This window comes from Aythya ferina (genome assembly GCF_964211825.1).
Source record: "Aythya ferina genome assembly, chromosome: 5".
NCBI classification, from domain to species: Eukaryota; Metazoa; Chordata; class Aves; order Anseriformes; family Anatidae; genus Aythya; species Aythya ferina.
This window is the reverse complement of record NC_140301.1, coordinates 52460426-52476953: the sequence shown is the minus strand read 5'-3', so window position 1 is coordinate 52476953 and position 16528 is coordinate 52460426. Positions and strand designations below refer to the sequence as shown.

The 16528-nt window shown below is 36.3% G+C and overlaps 1 protein-coding gene across 2 annotated transcripts in view; it reads left to right on the top strand.

Moving 5' to 3' along the window:
* The window catches only part of SETD3 (SET domain containing 3, actin N3(tau)-histidine methyltransferase), a 57629-nt gene extending 42865 nt beyond the window's left edge, over window positions 1–14764 (top strand). For both annotated transcript variants that reach the window (XM_084521483.1, XM_084521484.1), the window contains 6 exons: window positions 1052–1166; window positions 5639–5713; window positions 8969–9135; window positions 9754–9839; window positions 11494–11654; window positions 12257–14764. In XM_084521483.1, the coding sequence (XP_084377609.1) occupies window positions 1052–1166; window positions 5639–5713; window positions 8969–9135; window positions 9754–9839; window positions 11494–11654; window positions 12257–12700 (1048 nt within the window). In that variant the 3' untranslated portion in view covers window positions 12701–14764. The remainder of the gene's footprint in view (window positions 1–1051; window positions 1167–5638; window positions 5714–8968; window positions 9136–9753; window positions 9840–11493; window positions 11655–12256) is intronic.
* The last annotated feature ends 1764 nt before the right edge of the window (window positions 14765–16528 follow it).

The following is a 16528-nucleotide window of genomic DNA, read 5'->3' as shown; positions in this document are numbered from 1 at the left end:
ACTTCAAGTTGACAGTATCTTTCTAAGCAATCTGGAGTCCTTCTGGAAAGATCTTTCTGAAAGTCTAATTCTATATACTAAATACTTGCTAGCAGTGGAGTCTGGGGAGTTAAAAATTTCACTACGTTCTGGCTGTACTACATATATTTATTGTGCTTTTTGAAAAAAGGAACAGCACCAGAAGAAAAAAATAATTTTAAGATTTCTTCTTTCTCGCATTTAATATTTTTGTCTGAAGCGAAATAAAATTGGAAATTCGGGAATGTATAGAAAGTATTGAAATATTAAGCTTTTCTGAGGATTCCTGTAGTTGAATAAGTACCTGGCATTTCATTTTCTTAACCTGCCTTAGAAAAGTTTTGAATTATGTCAGTACTAAATTATCTCTTTTTAATTATTATTTTAACCTGGGTATCTGAATGTTTTTTTTTTCCATTTCTTTATTCTGATGAGTAGAAAATTTACAGATACTGAGCTAAGCTCCTGCACTGAAGAGAAGCACTTACCAAAATATGCCTGCATCACTAGATGACAGTGCCTTGCAGTTCAGGTAGTGTGTGAGCTCTTTAGAGAGCCAGAAGGAAAATGCCACCTGGCTCTTGCAAGAGCCTGCACATAGATAAGAACTACTGCTGCTGCGCAGTAGCTGTGAACTCTGAAGCCTGCAGAAATAGCTGACCCCAGGTCTGGGATATGTGGTGAGAGGTATGTGTGCAGAAAAAGGTTGAGGAAGTGCAAGGTGACATGGGAGGGGGTCCTGGTTGAGGTCTGGGAGGTGTGAAGATACGATTCTGTTGCAAAAAGTGCAGAAGAGGCGTGGGATCACAATCCTGATTTGGAAATTCAGGGTCTGTGTTCATGTCTTGGAATCCCTGGAGCTGCTGATTTATCCCATGTTACCTCTTGCTGTTATAAGTCGTTGTGTTGTGTAAGAAAACTAAGTTTGGAAACTCCTGGTGTAAATGACTGCTTCAGACTGGTTTGCAGGCAATCATATATTGATGTTTCAGCATCGACCACCTAATGTTTTTATTGTTTTTAATTTTTCTAGATGGGCAGTTTCTTCTGTTATGACACGGCAGAACCAGATTCCAACAGAAGATGGTTCCAGAGTTACATTGGCACTAATACCTCTATGGGACATGTGTAATCATACTAATGGACTGGTAAGGTTTTCTTCAGTGTTGCTGAAAGGCTTATGGCTTAAGTATTAAGCTGTTCAACCAGCAGCAAACAGTTTAATAACACTTTTCATTGCACATCTTAATACAGTTATTTCATCTTCCTGAATGGCCCTAGAAGACTAATAGCTGAAAGAAAGCTTTGTCAGTTTCTTAAATGTCTTATGGTAGCTTTTCAGTGAGAATCTTCTTCATCTAAACAAAACTTTAGAAGTGATTGCATACTTGCATACAGTTGTGTGTTGTGTGCATATAATGGACCTTTAAAAGTTTTCAGCTACATGATACTTTTTTTCCAGACAAGCTTGAATATTTCCATTTTTCTGACTTGAAGTTTTGTTTCTGACGGGTCTGACAAAGATTCACAATACAAGGTAGATCTGTACTGAGAATATGAAAGCAGACAATGATGGAGGTTTCCTCTTGTAGCTACCACTAGGGAAAGTGGTTAGAAATTTGCAACTAAGAAATACTGCCTGCTCTTCTAAGCATGCCCAAAGAGCCTTGTTATGGAGACAGCAATGACAAGAACAAAGCCTAGTTCAACAAAAACAGTACATCTGTTACTACATCAAAGAAACAAAATGCAAAAATACTACTTTAGGGCATATTAAACATTTAAAAGGTGACATATGTATATAGAAAGTCAGACCTGCTGACGTTTTGTCTTAAGTGAGCTAGTTCAGAGGATGAGGTCTTGATTTCATTAACAGGCTAGTTAACGTTGAAGTGAGGAAATAAAAACCTGCAAGAGAATGGTTTTTCAGTGTTATTTAGGCAGTGTCACGTCTGCTTCAAAATTTATAGCCTCAAATTATATTTCCAGTAGATAATATCGCTTACTGTAAACAGAGAATGTGGCTATACTATTTCAAGTAATCTGCTCCTTTTGTGGGACAGTTGACCTGAGTGTTAGCCCAACTGAAAAGGGTAGATTTAGATTAGATATTCAGAAGAAATTCTTTACTCATAAGGTGGTGAGGCACTGGCATAGGTTGCCCAGAGAAGCTGTGAATGCCCCATCCCTGGAAGTTTTTAAGGCCAGGCTGGATGGACAGGGCTTTGGGCAGCCAGGTCTGGTGAGAGGTGTCCCTGCCCATGGCAGGGGGTTGGAACTGAATGGCCTTTAAACATTCCTTCCAACCCAATCCATTCTGTGACAACAGCACATGTTAGTATTGTTAGTATAGGAAAACTTACTTTAAATGAACAAAACATAAAACAAGTTGTTTTTCTCTTTACACTTAGCTAATTTATTGTTACCATGACTGTACCAATAGCAGTAGCTAGGTTACAAAGTCGCATGTTTGGTTTATTTTTTCCCTTTGTATGTTGTTCTTTAATGCTGATTCTTGCCTTTTACTATTTATTTTGCAATCTCAGCTTTGATTTCTTAACAAAACTTGTACAAGAGTCTCTGATACAAAGAAAATTGCTTATAATTCAGAAATATATGTATCTCTAGTATGTCTTAGCTGCAAGCATCAGTACTTCCTGTACCCTTTTCCTGCTGGGCTTCTCTTTCTGATGCTTTTGCAGAGACTTGCCTGTATTTATTAGACAACTCTTAATGAATGCCTTCAAAGTTGGGATTAAAGGGAAAGAGGAAGAGAATTAAGGTTCTGTGAGGGGGAAAAAATTAAGTAGCCCATATTAAAAGAGCAGCTAGTTAAGTTGTTTTAATCATTCAAACTTCTATTTAAATTGATAAAGTAATTTTTATTTTTATTATGCTCTTTAACAATGGGTTTGATATGGAGCCAGCCTCTGGAGCCAAACCTGCTAGTGCAGTAGTATATCAGGGCTCTAAGCAATTTTTTATGCTTAAGTGTATCCTAAAGGAGGGGAGGTGGGGAGAGGAAGGAAGCTTAAATGATTTGTATGTATATAAAAACTTTACTCATTTGTTTCATATTTCTACTCAAGCTACTTTGAAATGTCTGTAGGCTTAGGAAAGATAGACAACTGCAACATTAGCAGCTTTTCTCAGTCCGTTATCAAGCCTTTTTGTTGTGTGTTAATTTCATTGTATTATGAGAAATTTGGGGAAAAATCTGCTAAGGTAACTGTCTGTATCGTAGTTTATATTATTAAGTAGCATTGTTACACAGTGGGATGAAGGTGGGTTCTGCGCTAATCGCAGCACATCCCTTCAAAATACATGAAGTAAACAGTTTTCCATTATATAAAAGTAAGAAATGTGAGATGGTGTTGATGTGCCACTGTCTAGTCGTTTCTAAATATACAGAAATGTTTCCTGAGTCAATCAGCTACTACATATTCCTCTTCTTGCTGTATTCCACAGGGCCCCTTTGCCCAAGCTAGATAATAAAATGCTCTTTGGGTTTTAACTGGAGCCAGGTCCATCCAGCTTTTTCTTCCTTCTGACAGTATTAATTAGATCAACCTACCTCTAAGAACTATATCAAAATGGTTGTCTTCATGCATTTCTCATTGTTATTCTTCAGTGGGATTGTATTTTGACAGTCAGAGGTTGATTACCAGTTCTGCCAGAGCTTTAAATAAGCTGCACTCTGCCTATTGGGCTGGGTCCATCCGTAATCACTGACCAAGAGGAGTACTGCATGCTTTATACACAACTTGCAATTCATGTATTGGTCTGCCTCAGAAATAAAACTGAAGGGATGTAATTTGTCAGCTATCATGTGGGAAGAGACGTAAACACCCTGTTAATTCTCTTACATGACTGCTATTAAAAGAAAGAAATATAAGTCTGGCATGACATTAAGCTTTATAGAAAAGCCTTTTAGAAGTGGTTTTTAAAACAAAAAACACATCCAAAAGATACAAAAGTTAAATAAGTCCCCCCAAAACTAGTGGTAGTCTAGTGAAGCATGCTTAAACTGACCAAATTCTTCTTTTAACATACTGTAATTCTTCCAACCCTTGAAATTCTCCTTCTACACAGTTATTTCAAGAGACTGGAAGGAAGTTCTTATGTTCAAAAGTATTTCATTGACTTTACACTAAGAAAAATTCAGGACAGGTCAAGTGCTGTCAAGTTTCCTTTTCTTTGAATGTAAATTGCAGTCTTTGAGAAGGTGACTGCTTTTGAACTTGGAAGGTACGTTTTGAGGGCAAATCCTCTAGCAGTTGCAACCTGCAGGTCAAAGTTGGATAACCTCCTGAACGATGGGTCTTAATTAGGAATTGTTCAGTCCAGCATAACGAATGTGCAGGAATTTGTGTTGAAATGTTACAGTCTGTCTTTTGCAGTAGACCGTATTGCACGACTCTAATGTTCTCTTCTGATCTCAACATACCACAAATCCTTTTAATAGGTCTTAAGTGGTGGCATCTGCGTGTAGTGCAGTTGTGCAAGTGTCCCGCAGGGCCAGGCCGCCCTAGCTTGCGGCTGCCATTTTGGATTTGCTGCATCTGAGATGAGTTCCCTGTGGTCACTTTGAAAGCATTGTTTTGGCTTATGAATGCATCTTTGATTATGCAAGCAGCGTAAAACTATTAATATGTAAACCATCAGCTGGGCTCTCAAAATAACCCACAGAGTTCTATCTTTGGGTAAACTACATCCAAGAATGGGAATTATAGCTAAAATCAAATGTAAGTCAGCTTACGAACAAGTATGTTTTCATTTAGAAAGGCTGAGGGAGAATCTTTGGCTTCTTCTAGGTTTTCCCCAGACACAGCATATTTTTCAGTAAGCTAGCCCTGTAAAGGCTAAATCCAGAATACCTACCATAAAAGTTGTTTTCTGATTGTGCAGCAGCTGACATTCCATCCTGTGGTTGCATCTGTGTCTACATCTTCGATAATAATAATCAGTAAAAAGTAAAATTAAAAAGTATTACATTTTTAGGATAGGCTTACTTTGGTGTAAACACTCAGGTTTTGGAGAAGTACAGGTTTAAGAAAATTTGTCCTCTTCCACTGCCTACTACCATCTAAAAAGAAGTCCTTTTAGCATCTTAACAGTATCCCCTTCAGATAAAGGGGTCATTTGCAAATAAACTATAATTCTCTGAAAATTGTACCCCCTAAAGATCCACAGTTATCTAATCCATTTTCATTGAGGGATCAAAAATGTGCTGGTAGTTGTAGGATAAAATACAGAATATATAACTGTCAGTACCTTGCTCCTGTGGGCCCTTACGGGAGTGCCTGAAAGCTCAAGAACTTTATAACAAGCTTCTGGTTTTAACATGGGACTGTCTATGGAAGGTACTTTCATCAGAGCCTTCCATTTGCTTTGGGTAAGTTATTTCTTCCCTTAAACGTCTTTAATGCAGAGAATTTTAAAAAGGGTTTGCTCAGGAATCATAAAGCATTTATTACCAGCTGTATTATATTGGGTAGAGAAAGAAATGTATGCATTTGCTATTGTCAATATATATTTCCAATAGGACAATGTTTTATCAGTGCCAGGGGAGATGTTTTAAAAATGCTAAAGGTGCTTTTGTTGCTCTTTGCTTGGATAGATCACTACAGGCTACAATTTAGAAGATGACCGATGTGAATGTGTCGCGCTTCAAGATTTCAAGGCTGGAGAACAGGTAGTGTGAACAGTTATCTGCATAATAGTTCCTTAATGAAGTTCTGTGCTGAAATGTGTTGGAAAGTGAGGGATACTTTGATAAAGGTAGCGTGTACCAATACTTACATGGTAGATAGCTAATCTCAAAAAACTTTGATTCGCTGTAACAGTTTTGCTAATCTGCTACTAGGAATTGCACAAAAAAGGACACTTGGTAACTTCCTGCAAAACTGTAATAGAAGACTGGTGTGGATTAAGTCCTGCTACATTTGAATCTTATTATGATTGGCTAATTCCATGTGAAAATACTGCCAAACTAAATAAGTGCATGGTTTTCAAAATAAAATATTTTCTGTCACCGAGCAGACTCTGATTTTAAGAGGTTATTGAATCCTTATATTTTAGAGAACTACTTGAAATATTTATTCACTGCTAAATGCATATACACAGACATTGAGTTTGGTGTTCTAGCTAAGATTAATAAAAGGCTCATATCCAAAGGACCAAAGATAAATATACTTTTAGACATCACTTTCTCTGCATTAACAGATTGTAGAGTCTGTCTGAAAATTTAGTTGTTTTACATTTCTTGTTAGCCTTTATTTAAGAAGAGGTTAGATGCAGTATACTTGTCAGTCATTTTACTTATGTTGCCATTACCATGCTTAGTGAAAATGAGAAAGGGAAAAAAAAAATATAGTCCCTCCCTTGCATCTATGCAAAAAAAAAAAAAAAAAAAAAAAAGAAAGAAAAAGGACCAAGAGAGGGTCTCACAAGATACTTGGAACAATCCGGATTCCAGTATTCTGTTTAGAACTGCTAAGAAACAAGTACTGAATGTTAAAGCTAAATCTGTCAAGAGATGTACTGAAGGTAGTGCTTCCAGGACTGTAGGAAATCTCTGATAGTTTTTCTGTGCTGTGTCAGCAGCCAGCATAAACTGTCAGTGTTGCTGCACTCTGTTTTTCCTACTGCTTCTGCAATGGCAGTCAACATGGTCGAAAAAAAGACTCTTTTTCTCTGAAACATCCTAAAATGTTTTCCTGTGGAGTCTCTGAGGTACTACCTTTAATGTATTATTTTGCCAGTCTTATGCTTCATAATCTTCTGGTTTTCATTTTTCTTATGTATTGCTACCATCTTTTTGAAGAAAGATCTATCTGAATTTTTTTTTTTAAGTATTGCTTTCCAGAGGTATATTTATCCTCATTGCTATGCTGTGGTTCACAGTGATTGTCTATTTTTTGTGTGGCTCTTAGAATTTGTTATGGTAGTCAAATATTTTCTGTTTTTTTTTCCGATACCAGTATGTTGAGTTAAAAGGGGTCCACGTTTTTTTTAGTAGTGATCCTATTTATAATTTTCCACAGCTGGCAATAGATGTGTTGTATAGCTGTTCTGGCTGCACTATTCATTTCAATTATAGAGGCTTCCTCTATTTTCATTTTTGGTTTAGTGATTTTACTTTGCTATTTATCTTTTTTTTTAAAATTTCTGTGCCAACTTTAACTGTTATTAACATTGTTAAAGTGTGCTAATTATATAATGGTTTAGTCTTTTAATATACTATGAAGATATTACTTACAATTTCAGTAGGAAAAGTGAACTATCTCTGCTTTTACTGCTAAAAAGAAGACAGAAGTCCACAGAATCTATCAAATGCTGGCCTTGAATTCAGCCTAATGAGCCTAATTCATTCTCATATGGCCTAATTTGCTTTCCTTTGTAAGAGAATACTGCCTGATATACATACGACAGTTTAATGTGAGATAGAACACAGTAGTTTTAAACTGGACTCCTGAACTAATTGAGCTAGTGTTTCTTCTGATCATGCAACATTTCCTGTAATCTAATGGAGATTTGCACTGGCATTTCATCTCCCCTGGTTTTCCTATGCATTTTGTGGAAGGGCCTTGCTAACCTGACTTAGCCCCTACCTTAACATACGTAGGCAGGTCACTCATTCATTATCTGAGCGTTACTGTATAATGTTTACTATAATTAAATACAACGTTTAAGCATTTAGTGCTTAGGGCAAAGACTTCTAATCTAAAATTGAAAACTAAGAAAGCAAATGGCATCACTAGTGTTGTTGAACCCTGAAGAGAACATCATCCTTTTCCTCTGTCAGCTAGCCAGGAGTGGAAACTTTTCAGGTATCCAATTTCAGGTATCCAATTGCTGAATCCTAAAGTGTTAAGTAGGGAGTTCTTTAAATGTTGAACTTTCCTTTCTGTTTGACATTTCCGTTATCAAACCATGGGCAAAAACATCCCCTCGATGCAGAAGAAAACTTACTACTCAGACCACTTGTTCCATGTGCATAATGGAACAGCCTAGCTCTGAGTGAAAAACTATGTGAGCCTGTAAGGCTGTGTATGTGCACTTTGTCTACACCAATAGCTGTAAAATTTATTTAAAAAAAAAATTATCATTGTGGTTGCAATCAAAGATTATTAACTATCTATAGGTGTTTCAAGAAAACTGGTTACTAGGCGTAGGAAATGTATCCCAGTTGGGGATATCTTCACCACAGGTAACAAAAGGAAAACTTAATTGAATTTTGCCCTTTTTAAGCACCAAAGTTAATCAGATACAAAAGCACCTGTAAGAAATGAGATTCTGCTTCTGCTATTCAGAGCTACCTGCTTTTTATTCGCTTTTGGTTAAACACTTTTTATAGGTTACATTTGGAAACTTATCTTTGTATATGAATTAAAGCACAAAAATAAATATTGGCTGAACACAGATCAGGTCTCTGTATGGTATAGTTTGAAATATCCATATCTATTGGTAACATTAAAACCAAATCAAAGTTGTTCCATTCATTACTCTGTTGTGTGAGCATATGGGGAGGAAAAAATGTCCCCAGAAACACCAGTTCTTTTAATGGGTCTTCCTTGTCTAAAAATGCTTTTGGCCTTTAGAGGTGTAACATCATTGAAAGCTTACTTCCAAATACAGGTATTTTATGAGACTGTGATGGAGAAAAAAAAAAAAAAGCATTTCTGTTTTATGTATGGCATGAGAACCTTTTCTCTCCTTTCTCTCTGTTACATGGCTATGTTTGCATCTGCCTCTAAAGTTTATTGCCACTCTGTACAGCATTTGAACCAATACCAGAAAACAAAGCACATTTCTTTATATAATCAAGTATACCTTGTACTCTGAAAAGTAACTCTTTCAGGAAATAACTTTCAAATTATGTCAGATTTGTGAGCTGATCTTAAGCTTTTTTTTTCCTGTTCCTTCACTTCTCTTTTCATCCTTCTAGATTTACATTTTTTATGGCACTCGGTCAAACGCTGAATTTGTGATCCACAGTGGTTTTTTCTTTGATAATAATTCACATGACAGAGTGAAAATAAAGCTTGGCGTGAGTAAAAGTGACAGGCTGTATGCTATGAAGGCAGAGGTCTTAGCTCGTGCTGGTATCCCAACGTAAGTAAAACACAATGCAATGTTTTTTAAAAAACATTTATAATGTATATAGTGTCCAGTAGAGCATATATAAAGCTGTTCTGTGTTAGTTTTCTTAGGTCTAATATTTATCCTGTTTGTATAATGAATTAAAGTTATTGTAATAATATTTACAGAAGTTCTGAGCTATATTATCATCAAATTTGGACCATATATAAGGGGAAAAAGTCTTTGCATTAATAACTATTTGAACAAAAACAGAGCAAGGATTAATTTGAAGCAATCTGTGGTTTTTCTTTCTTTCCTATCCCTTGCAGACATACTACGATGCTCAGTATGTGAACCACAGCATTTTCCTTTAGTCTTTTCAGTCCAGAGGGTACTGTTAGGAGCAGCAGACGTGAAACATTGCATTTTCATGAATTTATTATGAAAGCCGTATAAAAATCATTGTAAGTGTAAAATTGTAGAGATAATTGTTCTTTCCAGATACAGGTTAGAAAAACGTTTATTCAGTTTAAACTAGTTGCTTTTGTAACACTTCATTTGTTGTATTCTTTAAGGTCTTTTGAAATAAGTTCAAAGGTATGACAATAGAACTTGCATTTACTCTTCTTGTTTGCTTGTTTCTTCTGTTAGTTCTAGTGTTTTTGCCTTGCACTCCACTGAGCCTCCAATCTCTGCCCAGCTTCTGGCTTTCCTTAGGGTGTTTTGTATGAGTGAAGGTAAGATATTTGATAAAGATAATCCAATTCATGTTTCGTGGCTTTGTTTTTTTTGTTTTTTTTATTATGCAGGAAAGTAGTAAACATTAATATAAAACATTAAGCTAGAAATTCAGATGGGAAATATGTTGGAATTTAGATTGCAAACAGGTCTATAAGCTAGTGAGAAACCCAATCTTTGGCCATGTGATATAAAGGAGTATTTTAGTAACATAGTCCTTTTTAGAACTCCTGAACAGGTGATCCAATTCTTATTTAATCTCCTAGGCTGTTGTGAACGAGTGACTTTTGTTTTAGAAATGATTCGTGAAAGAAGGTCATATGAGATCTAGGGTGTTATTACACACTTAAGATCATAGCAGATTAGCCTTTACTACCAGGATAATTCAGATATGGAATTGGAATATTCTGTATTGTACGAGAAATACAGAAGAGATTTCAAAGCTGAGTATTTAAAATATTTTGGAAATTTATAATCTGAATTCAATTTATGTATTTACAAGTAGTCTTTATAATGTTTTTCTTACATTAGTGACATTTATGGGAATAATTTCATGGCAGTGAGGGAATTCTCTTGCAGGTAGGGATGCTGTGCAGATGATATGGATTTTAACACCAGCAGGAATATTGAAGGAGTTAAGTTTTCTGTGTGTGGTCTCTTCACTATCTTTTATTTAAAAGACAAACAGACTTACCTTCTTGAGTGTCGTGATTTCACTGCATCCTGGTGTCCATCTTTTAGATCATACTAAGAAATTCAAGTAAAGAAACTTTAAGATCTTGATGAAAGGGTTAAGGTGGTGATGAAGGTGAATTTCCTCATGGAGGAGAAAATATAGCTGGTGGACATCTTAACTGCATTTCTCAGATATGATTGTGCTTATTCATATGTTTTAAATGCTGTATAATAAAAGTAATAAGATTATTGGGAAACTCCGTGCAGTTATACCGTTAGCAGAAATTTACTGACTTGTTAGTCCTCCTGTAAGCAAGTGGAAATTTAAATACATAGCAATCTATACGGCAGGCTTCATTCAAAATTCTGCTGTTTGTGATGCATTTTACTTGAGGTTTGCGATAGCTGTTTTGCAGGAGTGAAATTGGATAATTAAAAAAATTAATAAAATTTGTGTAATTCACGGAGCTGATTAAGCATTTTCTACTCCATATGATGTTTTTTGATGGATGCCTTTTGACCAGCTATAGGTAGCTTCTGCTACTGAAACAGATTACCAAAATGTTAGGAAAAAATAACTTCATTACTGTTTGTGTACTTTCTCTGCACTGTTACTTTTATTAACAAAATGTTCACTGAACTCTTATTTGTTACTCCTGTTTGTTTTATTTATTGGTTATTATACAAAACATCCCATCTCAGTGTCACAGAGTGACATTCTGTATAAGAAGCTAAAACACAGATCTTATTTCAGAGTGGAGGAGAGGGTCCTTTTTCTGCTTACCTCAAGACTTCTAATTGCCTGTGTGAGGAGAGTCCTAGAATTTATCAGCATATTTGATAGTTCTTGTTTGAGGAAATTTGTTTTCCTTAGCTGCTCAAAGCTATACTATTGAAAATAAATCTTTCTGCAATTTGTCAACCGTCAAAGTGAATGATAAGATTGTTTTTAACAGATTGGTTTTATGCTTATTGCAGAAGAGCTGAAGGAACATTTGATAGGTGAGCATGCCATTGATAAAATCTTCACTCTGGGAAACTCTGAGTTTCCCATTAGCTGGGACAATGAAGTTAAACTTTGGACATTCCTAGAAGCCAGAGCATCCCTTCTTTTGAAAACCTATAAAACAACTGTGGAGGTAAAATTATTATTATATATAATTTAAATGTCTGAAATGTTTTATTATGATTGTAAGAAAAGATACTTTGTCCCCATCTCCTCTTTACAAACTTTCATCTGAACAGTAGTACATAATTCATTTTGCACTTTTTAAAGTGTAGAAACATATTTGCATTATCTAAGGAAAATCAAATAAGATTGCAAAAAAGAAAATTTTGTTAATGTAATTTTTCTTTGATTCTCCAAATAAAGGCTACTTGCTTTTTCTCTGCAAGTAAAATGTGGAATCAGTTTCAACTTGTCTGTTAGTAGTATTCTCCAAACTGCAAAGAAGCATGCTACTACTATAAGCATATTTTAAGTGAACCTATGTTTTGTATGTTTGTGAAGTCTCCTGACTTGTTATGCAGGCTGACCTATGTGGAGAAACGTTTGGCTTCTGTATGGATTTGTGATAAAGTTCACTGGGACTCCATGCAGGCCCCCTCATTTGTATATGTCTGTTTGGATCAGCTTGAAGAAGCTACTGTCACTTACTGTTAAAGCATAGAGAGGAAAACTAAGGGATTTGTTGTTTTGTTGGTTGTTAGTAATAAAAACTTGCCTTTTCTTTTCTACCAGGATGATAAGTCCTTCTTGGAGACCCATGACCTTACTTCACATGCGATAATGGCTATCAAACTGCGCTTAGGTGAAAAAGAGATCTTGGAGAAAGCAGTAAAGAGTGCAGCTGCTAGCCGAGAGTACTATACCAAACAAATGGCAGATGGAGCTCCGCTTCCTAAATATGAAGAGAGCAACATTGCCTTGTTGGAGAACACTGTGGCAGACTCTAGACTCCCCATTGTCTTGAGAAACCTAGATGATGTGGAAGATCAAGGGGACTTAAAGATTGATGAAGCTATGGATGCGGAAGTCACAGAGAATGGGTTTGTAAATGGTGAAAACTCTCTATTTAATGGGACCAAATCAGAAAGTGAAAATCTAAATAAAGAGGAAAGCCACAGAGAGACTGAAGATGCCAAAGAATCTTCTTCAGAAAGTACTGATGAGGTTAAAGAATAGTCCTAAAATATGACTTTCTTGTGAAATTAAATTAGCTGAAGTTTATGAACAGTGCATTTATGTTGGTGTGTTTCTTTGTTAACATTTCTCTTTCTGCAGAGAAAAATGTTTTTGCTGCTTTATATAAAAATGAATTTTTAAGTTATTTAAAAGATTTAGCATCCCTTTTCAATTAAGATTGCCATCTTGCTTTCAGGCAAAAACTGGGGAAAGAGGTGCCTTTGGAAGATTTTGCAGCCCTTTATTGAACCAAATGTATTTTCTTCCTGGGGAAGAATTAAGCTCTTCTATCTGCTGTGCTTTTGTTGTTCTGTCACTCTGACTACCGAAATTAAAAGCTTGCTCTGCCTCCTGCCAAGAAAAGCAGAAGGCAGGACTGACTCGGTATTGAGCATGAAGGTGGGAGAGCAGTACAGCAGAAAACTGGATAAGAGGATCAGAAACTTGGGAGACTGGAGGAAAGCCTGTTTAAAATCAGGTATGCCAGTCCAGAAAAAGGTAAGGTGGCAACCTTATGATTGGTAGTTATAAATGTTGACAAGAATCCAAATTGTATACACTTTGTGATCTCTGAAGATTTCAGTTTTCTTTGTCTCTTTTGTTTACTGTATAAGAATATCTCATCTTTCTTCTTCAGTCAGAGCTAGGCTGCTTCAATACAACATTCATCAACTTTTAAAGGCTGACTTTTTTTATTTCCAGGCGGTACCTTTTATTTACAAGGTTGGCAAGTGCTACTGGAGAGTTTGAAAGCAGATAGGCCAAGCCACAGCTTTAAACTGTACTGTTCAAAGTGAGGTTGCTTCCCAGCTTCTTCAGGTTTTCACAGTTAGCTAGGGATTTTCAGAGCTCCACTTTTCACTAAACCATTATTAAAAGGAAAATATGATTAATATTCCTGTCTGCTATTCCTTCATTTCTGTGTTGGACATAACATTGAATGTGACGTGGTTACCCAATCTTACTCAATCTTTTGCTTAAGATACTAATTGACACTGTTTTCTTGAAGGAAATGGCAGGTAGGCTAATGTATTTTTGGCCCAAGTCCAAACCAAAGCCAAGTCTGCAGTGTGCTTTGCCATTTAGATTGTGTCTCTGATGCACATTACTCGATACCTCCACAAGTTAATCAGGTCTACTGTCTCCAGCAATTTTGGTCACCCTCATACTATGTTTTAACTTCTAGACGAAAACAGTACAATCCTACCACAGTGCAATATCAGAACCAGGATAATTCCAAGGCTTGACTTCGAAATTACCTGGGTACTGGGAGGAGTGGAGGGTGGAGTATTTTTATTTTGTGAGTGAATGGAGAGGTATATAAAGTGATTTATTTCTTTCTCAATATTAAGGACATGGTCTTTTACCTTTTGTGTCCTTAAACTCAAGATAATGGAAAGAATGGACAAGCTTGGACAACTGTTGAAAGTTCAGCAAATGTTGCAACCTGTTCATCCAAGATCAGTTGCAGTAGAACGTCTTCTGGCATATTCATAATTTTATTAGATTTTGCTTCTTTTATACTGCAACTTGGAATATGTGTTTTTGCATATGTTTTTGGTGCAATGCACATAAGTAGTGACTTTCAGGTTGTCATAGCAGTTTTGGTGTTCAGCTAGGATCAGTCTGGGGAAAATAGAAAAAATAGTTTTTTAAAAAATATTTCACAGAATGGCATGTTGCCATTGCACCTTGGATATTGCTTCACCACTAACAAGATGCTGGACCAGTATTTTTGTAACTATATGCTGCCTTTGGTAGAATGTTATGAATTGTTGTCTTGACAGTTTAAATGTCATACAGAAGTCGTTACTTTTCAGTTTTTATTAGGACCAATATTCTATTTCTGCCAGCTACATTGCACAACATTGTAGTAGATACTATGATGAAATCCTGAATTTAGCCTTCCCTGAAAATAACTGTAATCCAGAATTTACATGCTTTGATTGAATCTGATACACTGTATTTTGTTCCTTTATTTGCTGATATCTATGGCTTAGCAAAGCCTGTGGTCACCACAGGACAGAATGTGTGGGTTTTCTTGAATAAAATATAGTTCTACGATGTCTTCCCTAGTGAGTGTATTATACAAACAATCTCTACCTGCTGCTGACTGCTGTATGTTTCTGGGTGTGGGGAGAGAAATATCTGTGCAGGTGCACAGATGAAGGTTAAAGGAGAAATATCTGACCAAAAAAAAAAAAAAAGATTCTACTAAGCAGAAAGAGAGAAACTGGTCTATTAAGCACAGAGTCGAATTCTTACTCTTCGTATGTTAGTGTTATTTAGCAAAATGTTGCACACAATAAAAATAGTGAGTAATCTAATTTTGTAATTTGCATTTTTCCTCTATGCATGTAATGATTTCTCAGAAGCACTAACCTAAAACTTAAGCTTTTTGAAAACTGAGGTGGAAATGAAAAAAATTGGCACTGATGAGCCCTTATTACCATCTGTCATGAAAACAGACCTTTCAAAGCATTTTAAAGTTAACTTTCTTCATAATGTTTGGTTAAGAGGCTGTTCACACTAATCCCAGGCTAAATGCCAAATCTTGCTTCTGTTTAGCTATCTATATGAAGTGCTCATGCAAGAAAGACATCACATCACTTGGATTTCTCGGACTGTTCTCCAAAAACAAAACAGGAAAAAAAAAAAAGCCTTTTGAATTTTACATGAGCCTACCTACTGATGAACTGTTTCCCTAACAACCTACAGCTTCTCAGGCTGTACCCTGTAGGACTGTATCCTTAGAGCCCTGCTGCTGAAGTCACAAAATGCATGAAATAGAGCAACAGCCTCCACTGAGTAACTGCTTGTGAAGTATATAAATGTAACCACAGACCAAGTGCTGTCATGAGTACACGAGCTGAAAGCCTCTTGGCTGTGGAGGTAGGTTGATTTAGGATCTTGGTTAAAATTAGTTTTGTTTAAGTACCTGGGCTAAAAGAAGCGTTCCTTCCTTTGGACAGTGTTAAAATGATGTATGCATAGAAAATCTGTGCAGCTCAACTACATACTTGAAGCTGATTCTCTTTTAGAGAGGAATGGCAATCAAAATCATGACACCTGTGTATTTCAAAGGTATGACGGAAGGTTTAGGTTACACACACTTTTTCTCTAGTTTGCGTATTTAGAAACTAGTATCTGCTGCTGCCAGCACTGTCACCCTTTTGTCATAGAAAGATGTGAAGAGATTGAGACATTGTAATTTAAAGCGTTTGTCTGACATGCCAAGGATGCTCCCCAAATCCACTGCTCTTTTCTGCTTTGTGGACTGAAAGTGAGTCTTTGCTGTTCCTCGTACTCTGTGCCAAACAGGAGTGTTTAGGCAAAACATTGCTCTACCAAACACATCTGATGCAGCAACATCTGATCCTTTTTTCTAGAAGACTTGTAGTCCATGTTGAAGTCAGATATGGTCACATGACTCTCGCGTAGTCACCGTCTTAATAGTTTCTAACATTCTTCCCCAAGCATCTTGCTTGCTGCACCAAATACAGCACGTAAGTTGGTGACTCACATAAAAGCTTCCTTAGCATTTCTCTGGTGTCTATGTCTACTTACTAACACATGCAGCGAGCTTGGAAATCATGTGGAGGTTTCTTCATTTCAAATAAAATAAAAATCTCAATTGTACTTATGAAAGAGAGGAAGAGGGAAAAAAAAACAACACATAAATGGTCCTGGATTCTTTTGGGTTTTGACTCTGCTTTGAGTCACTGAAGAATTCAAGGTATCTCAAATCTGAATGAATGGCTGCTATAAAGGTAGAGTAAATGACATAAACTGGAGCTTTAGTAACAAAAGTAAGATCTATTTATGATG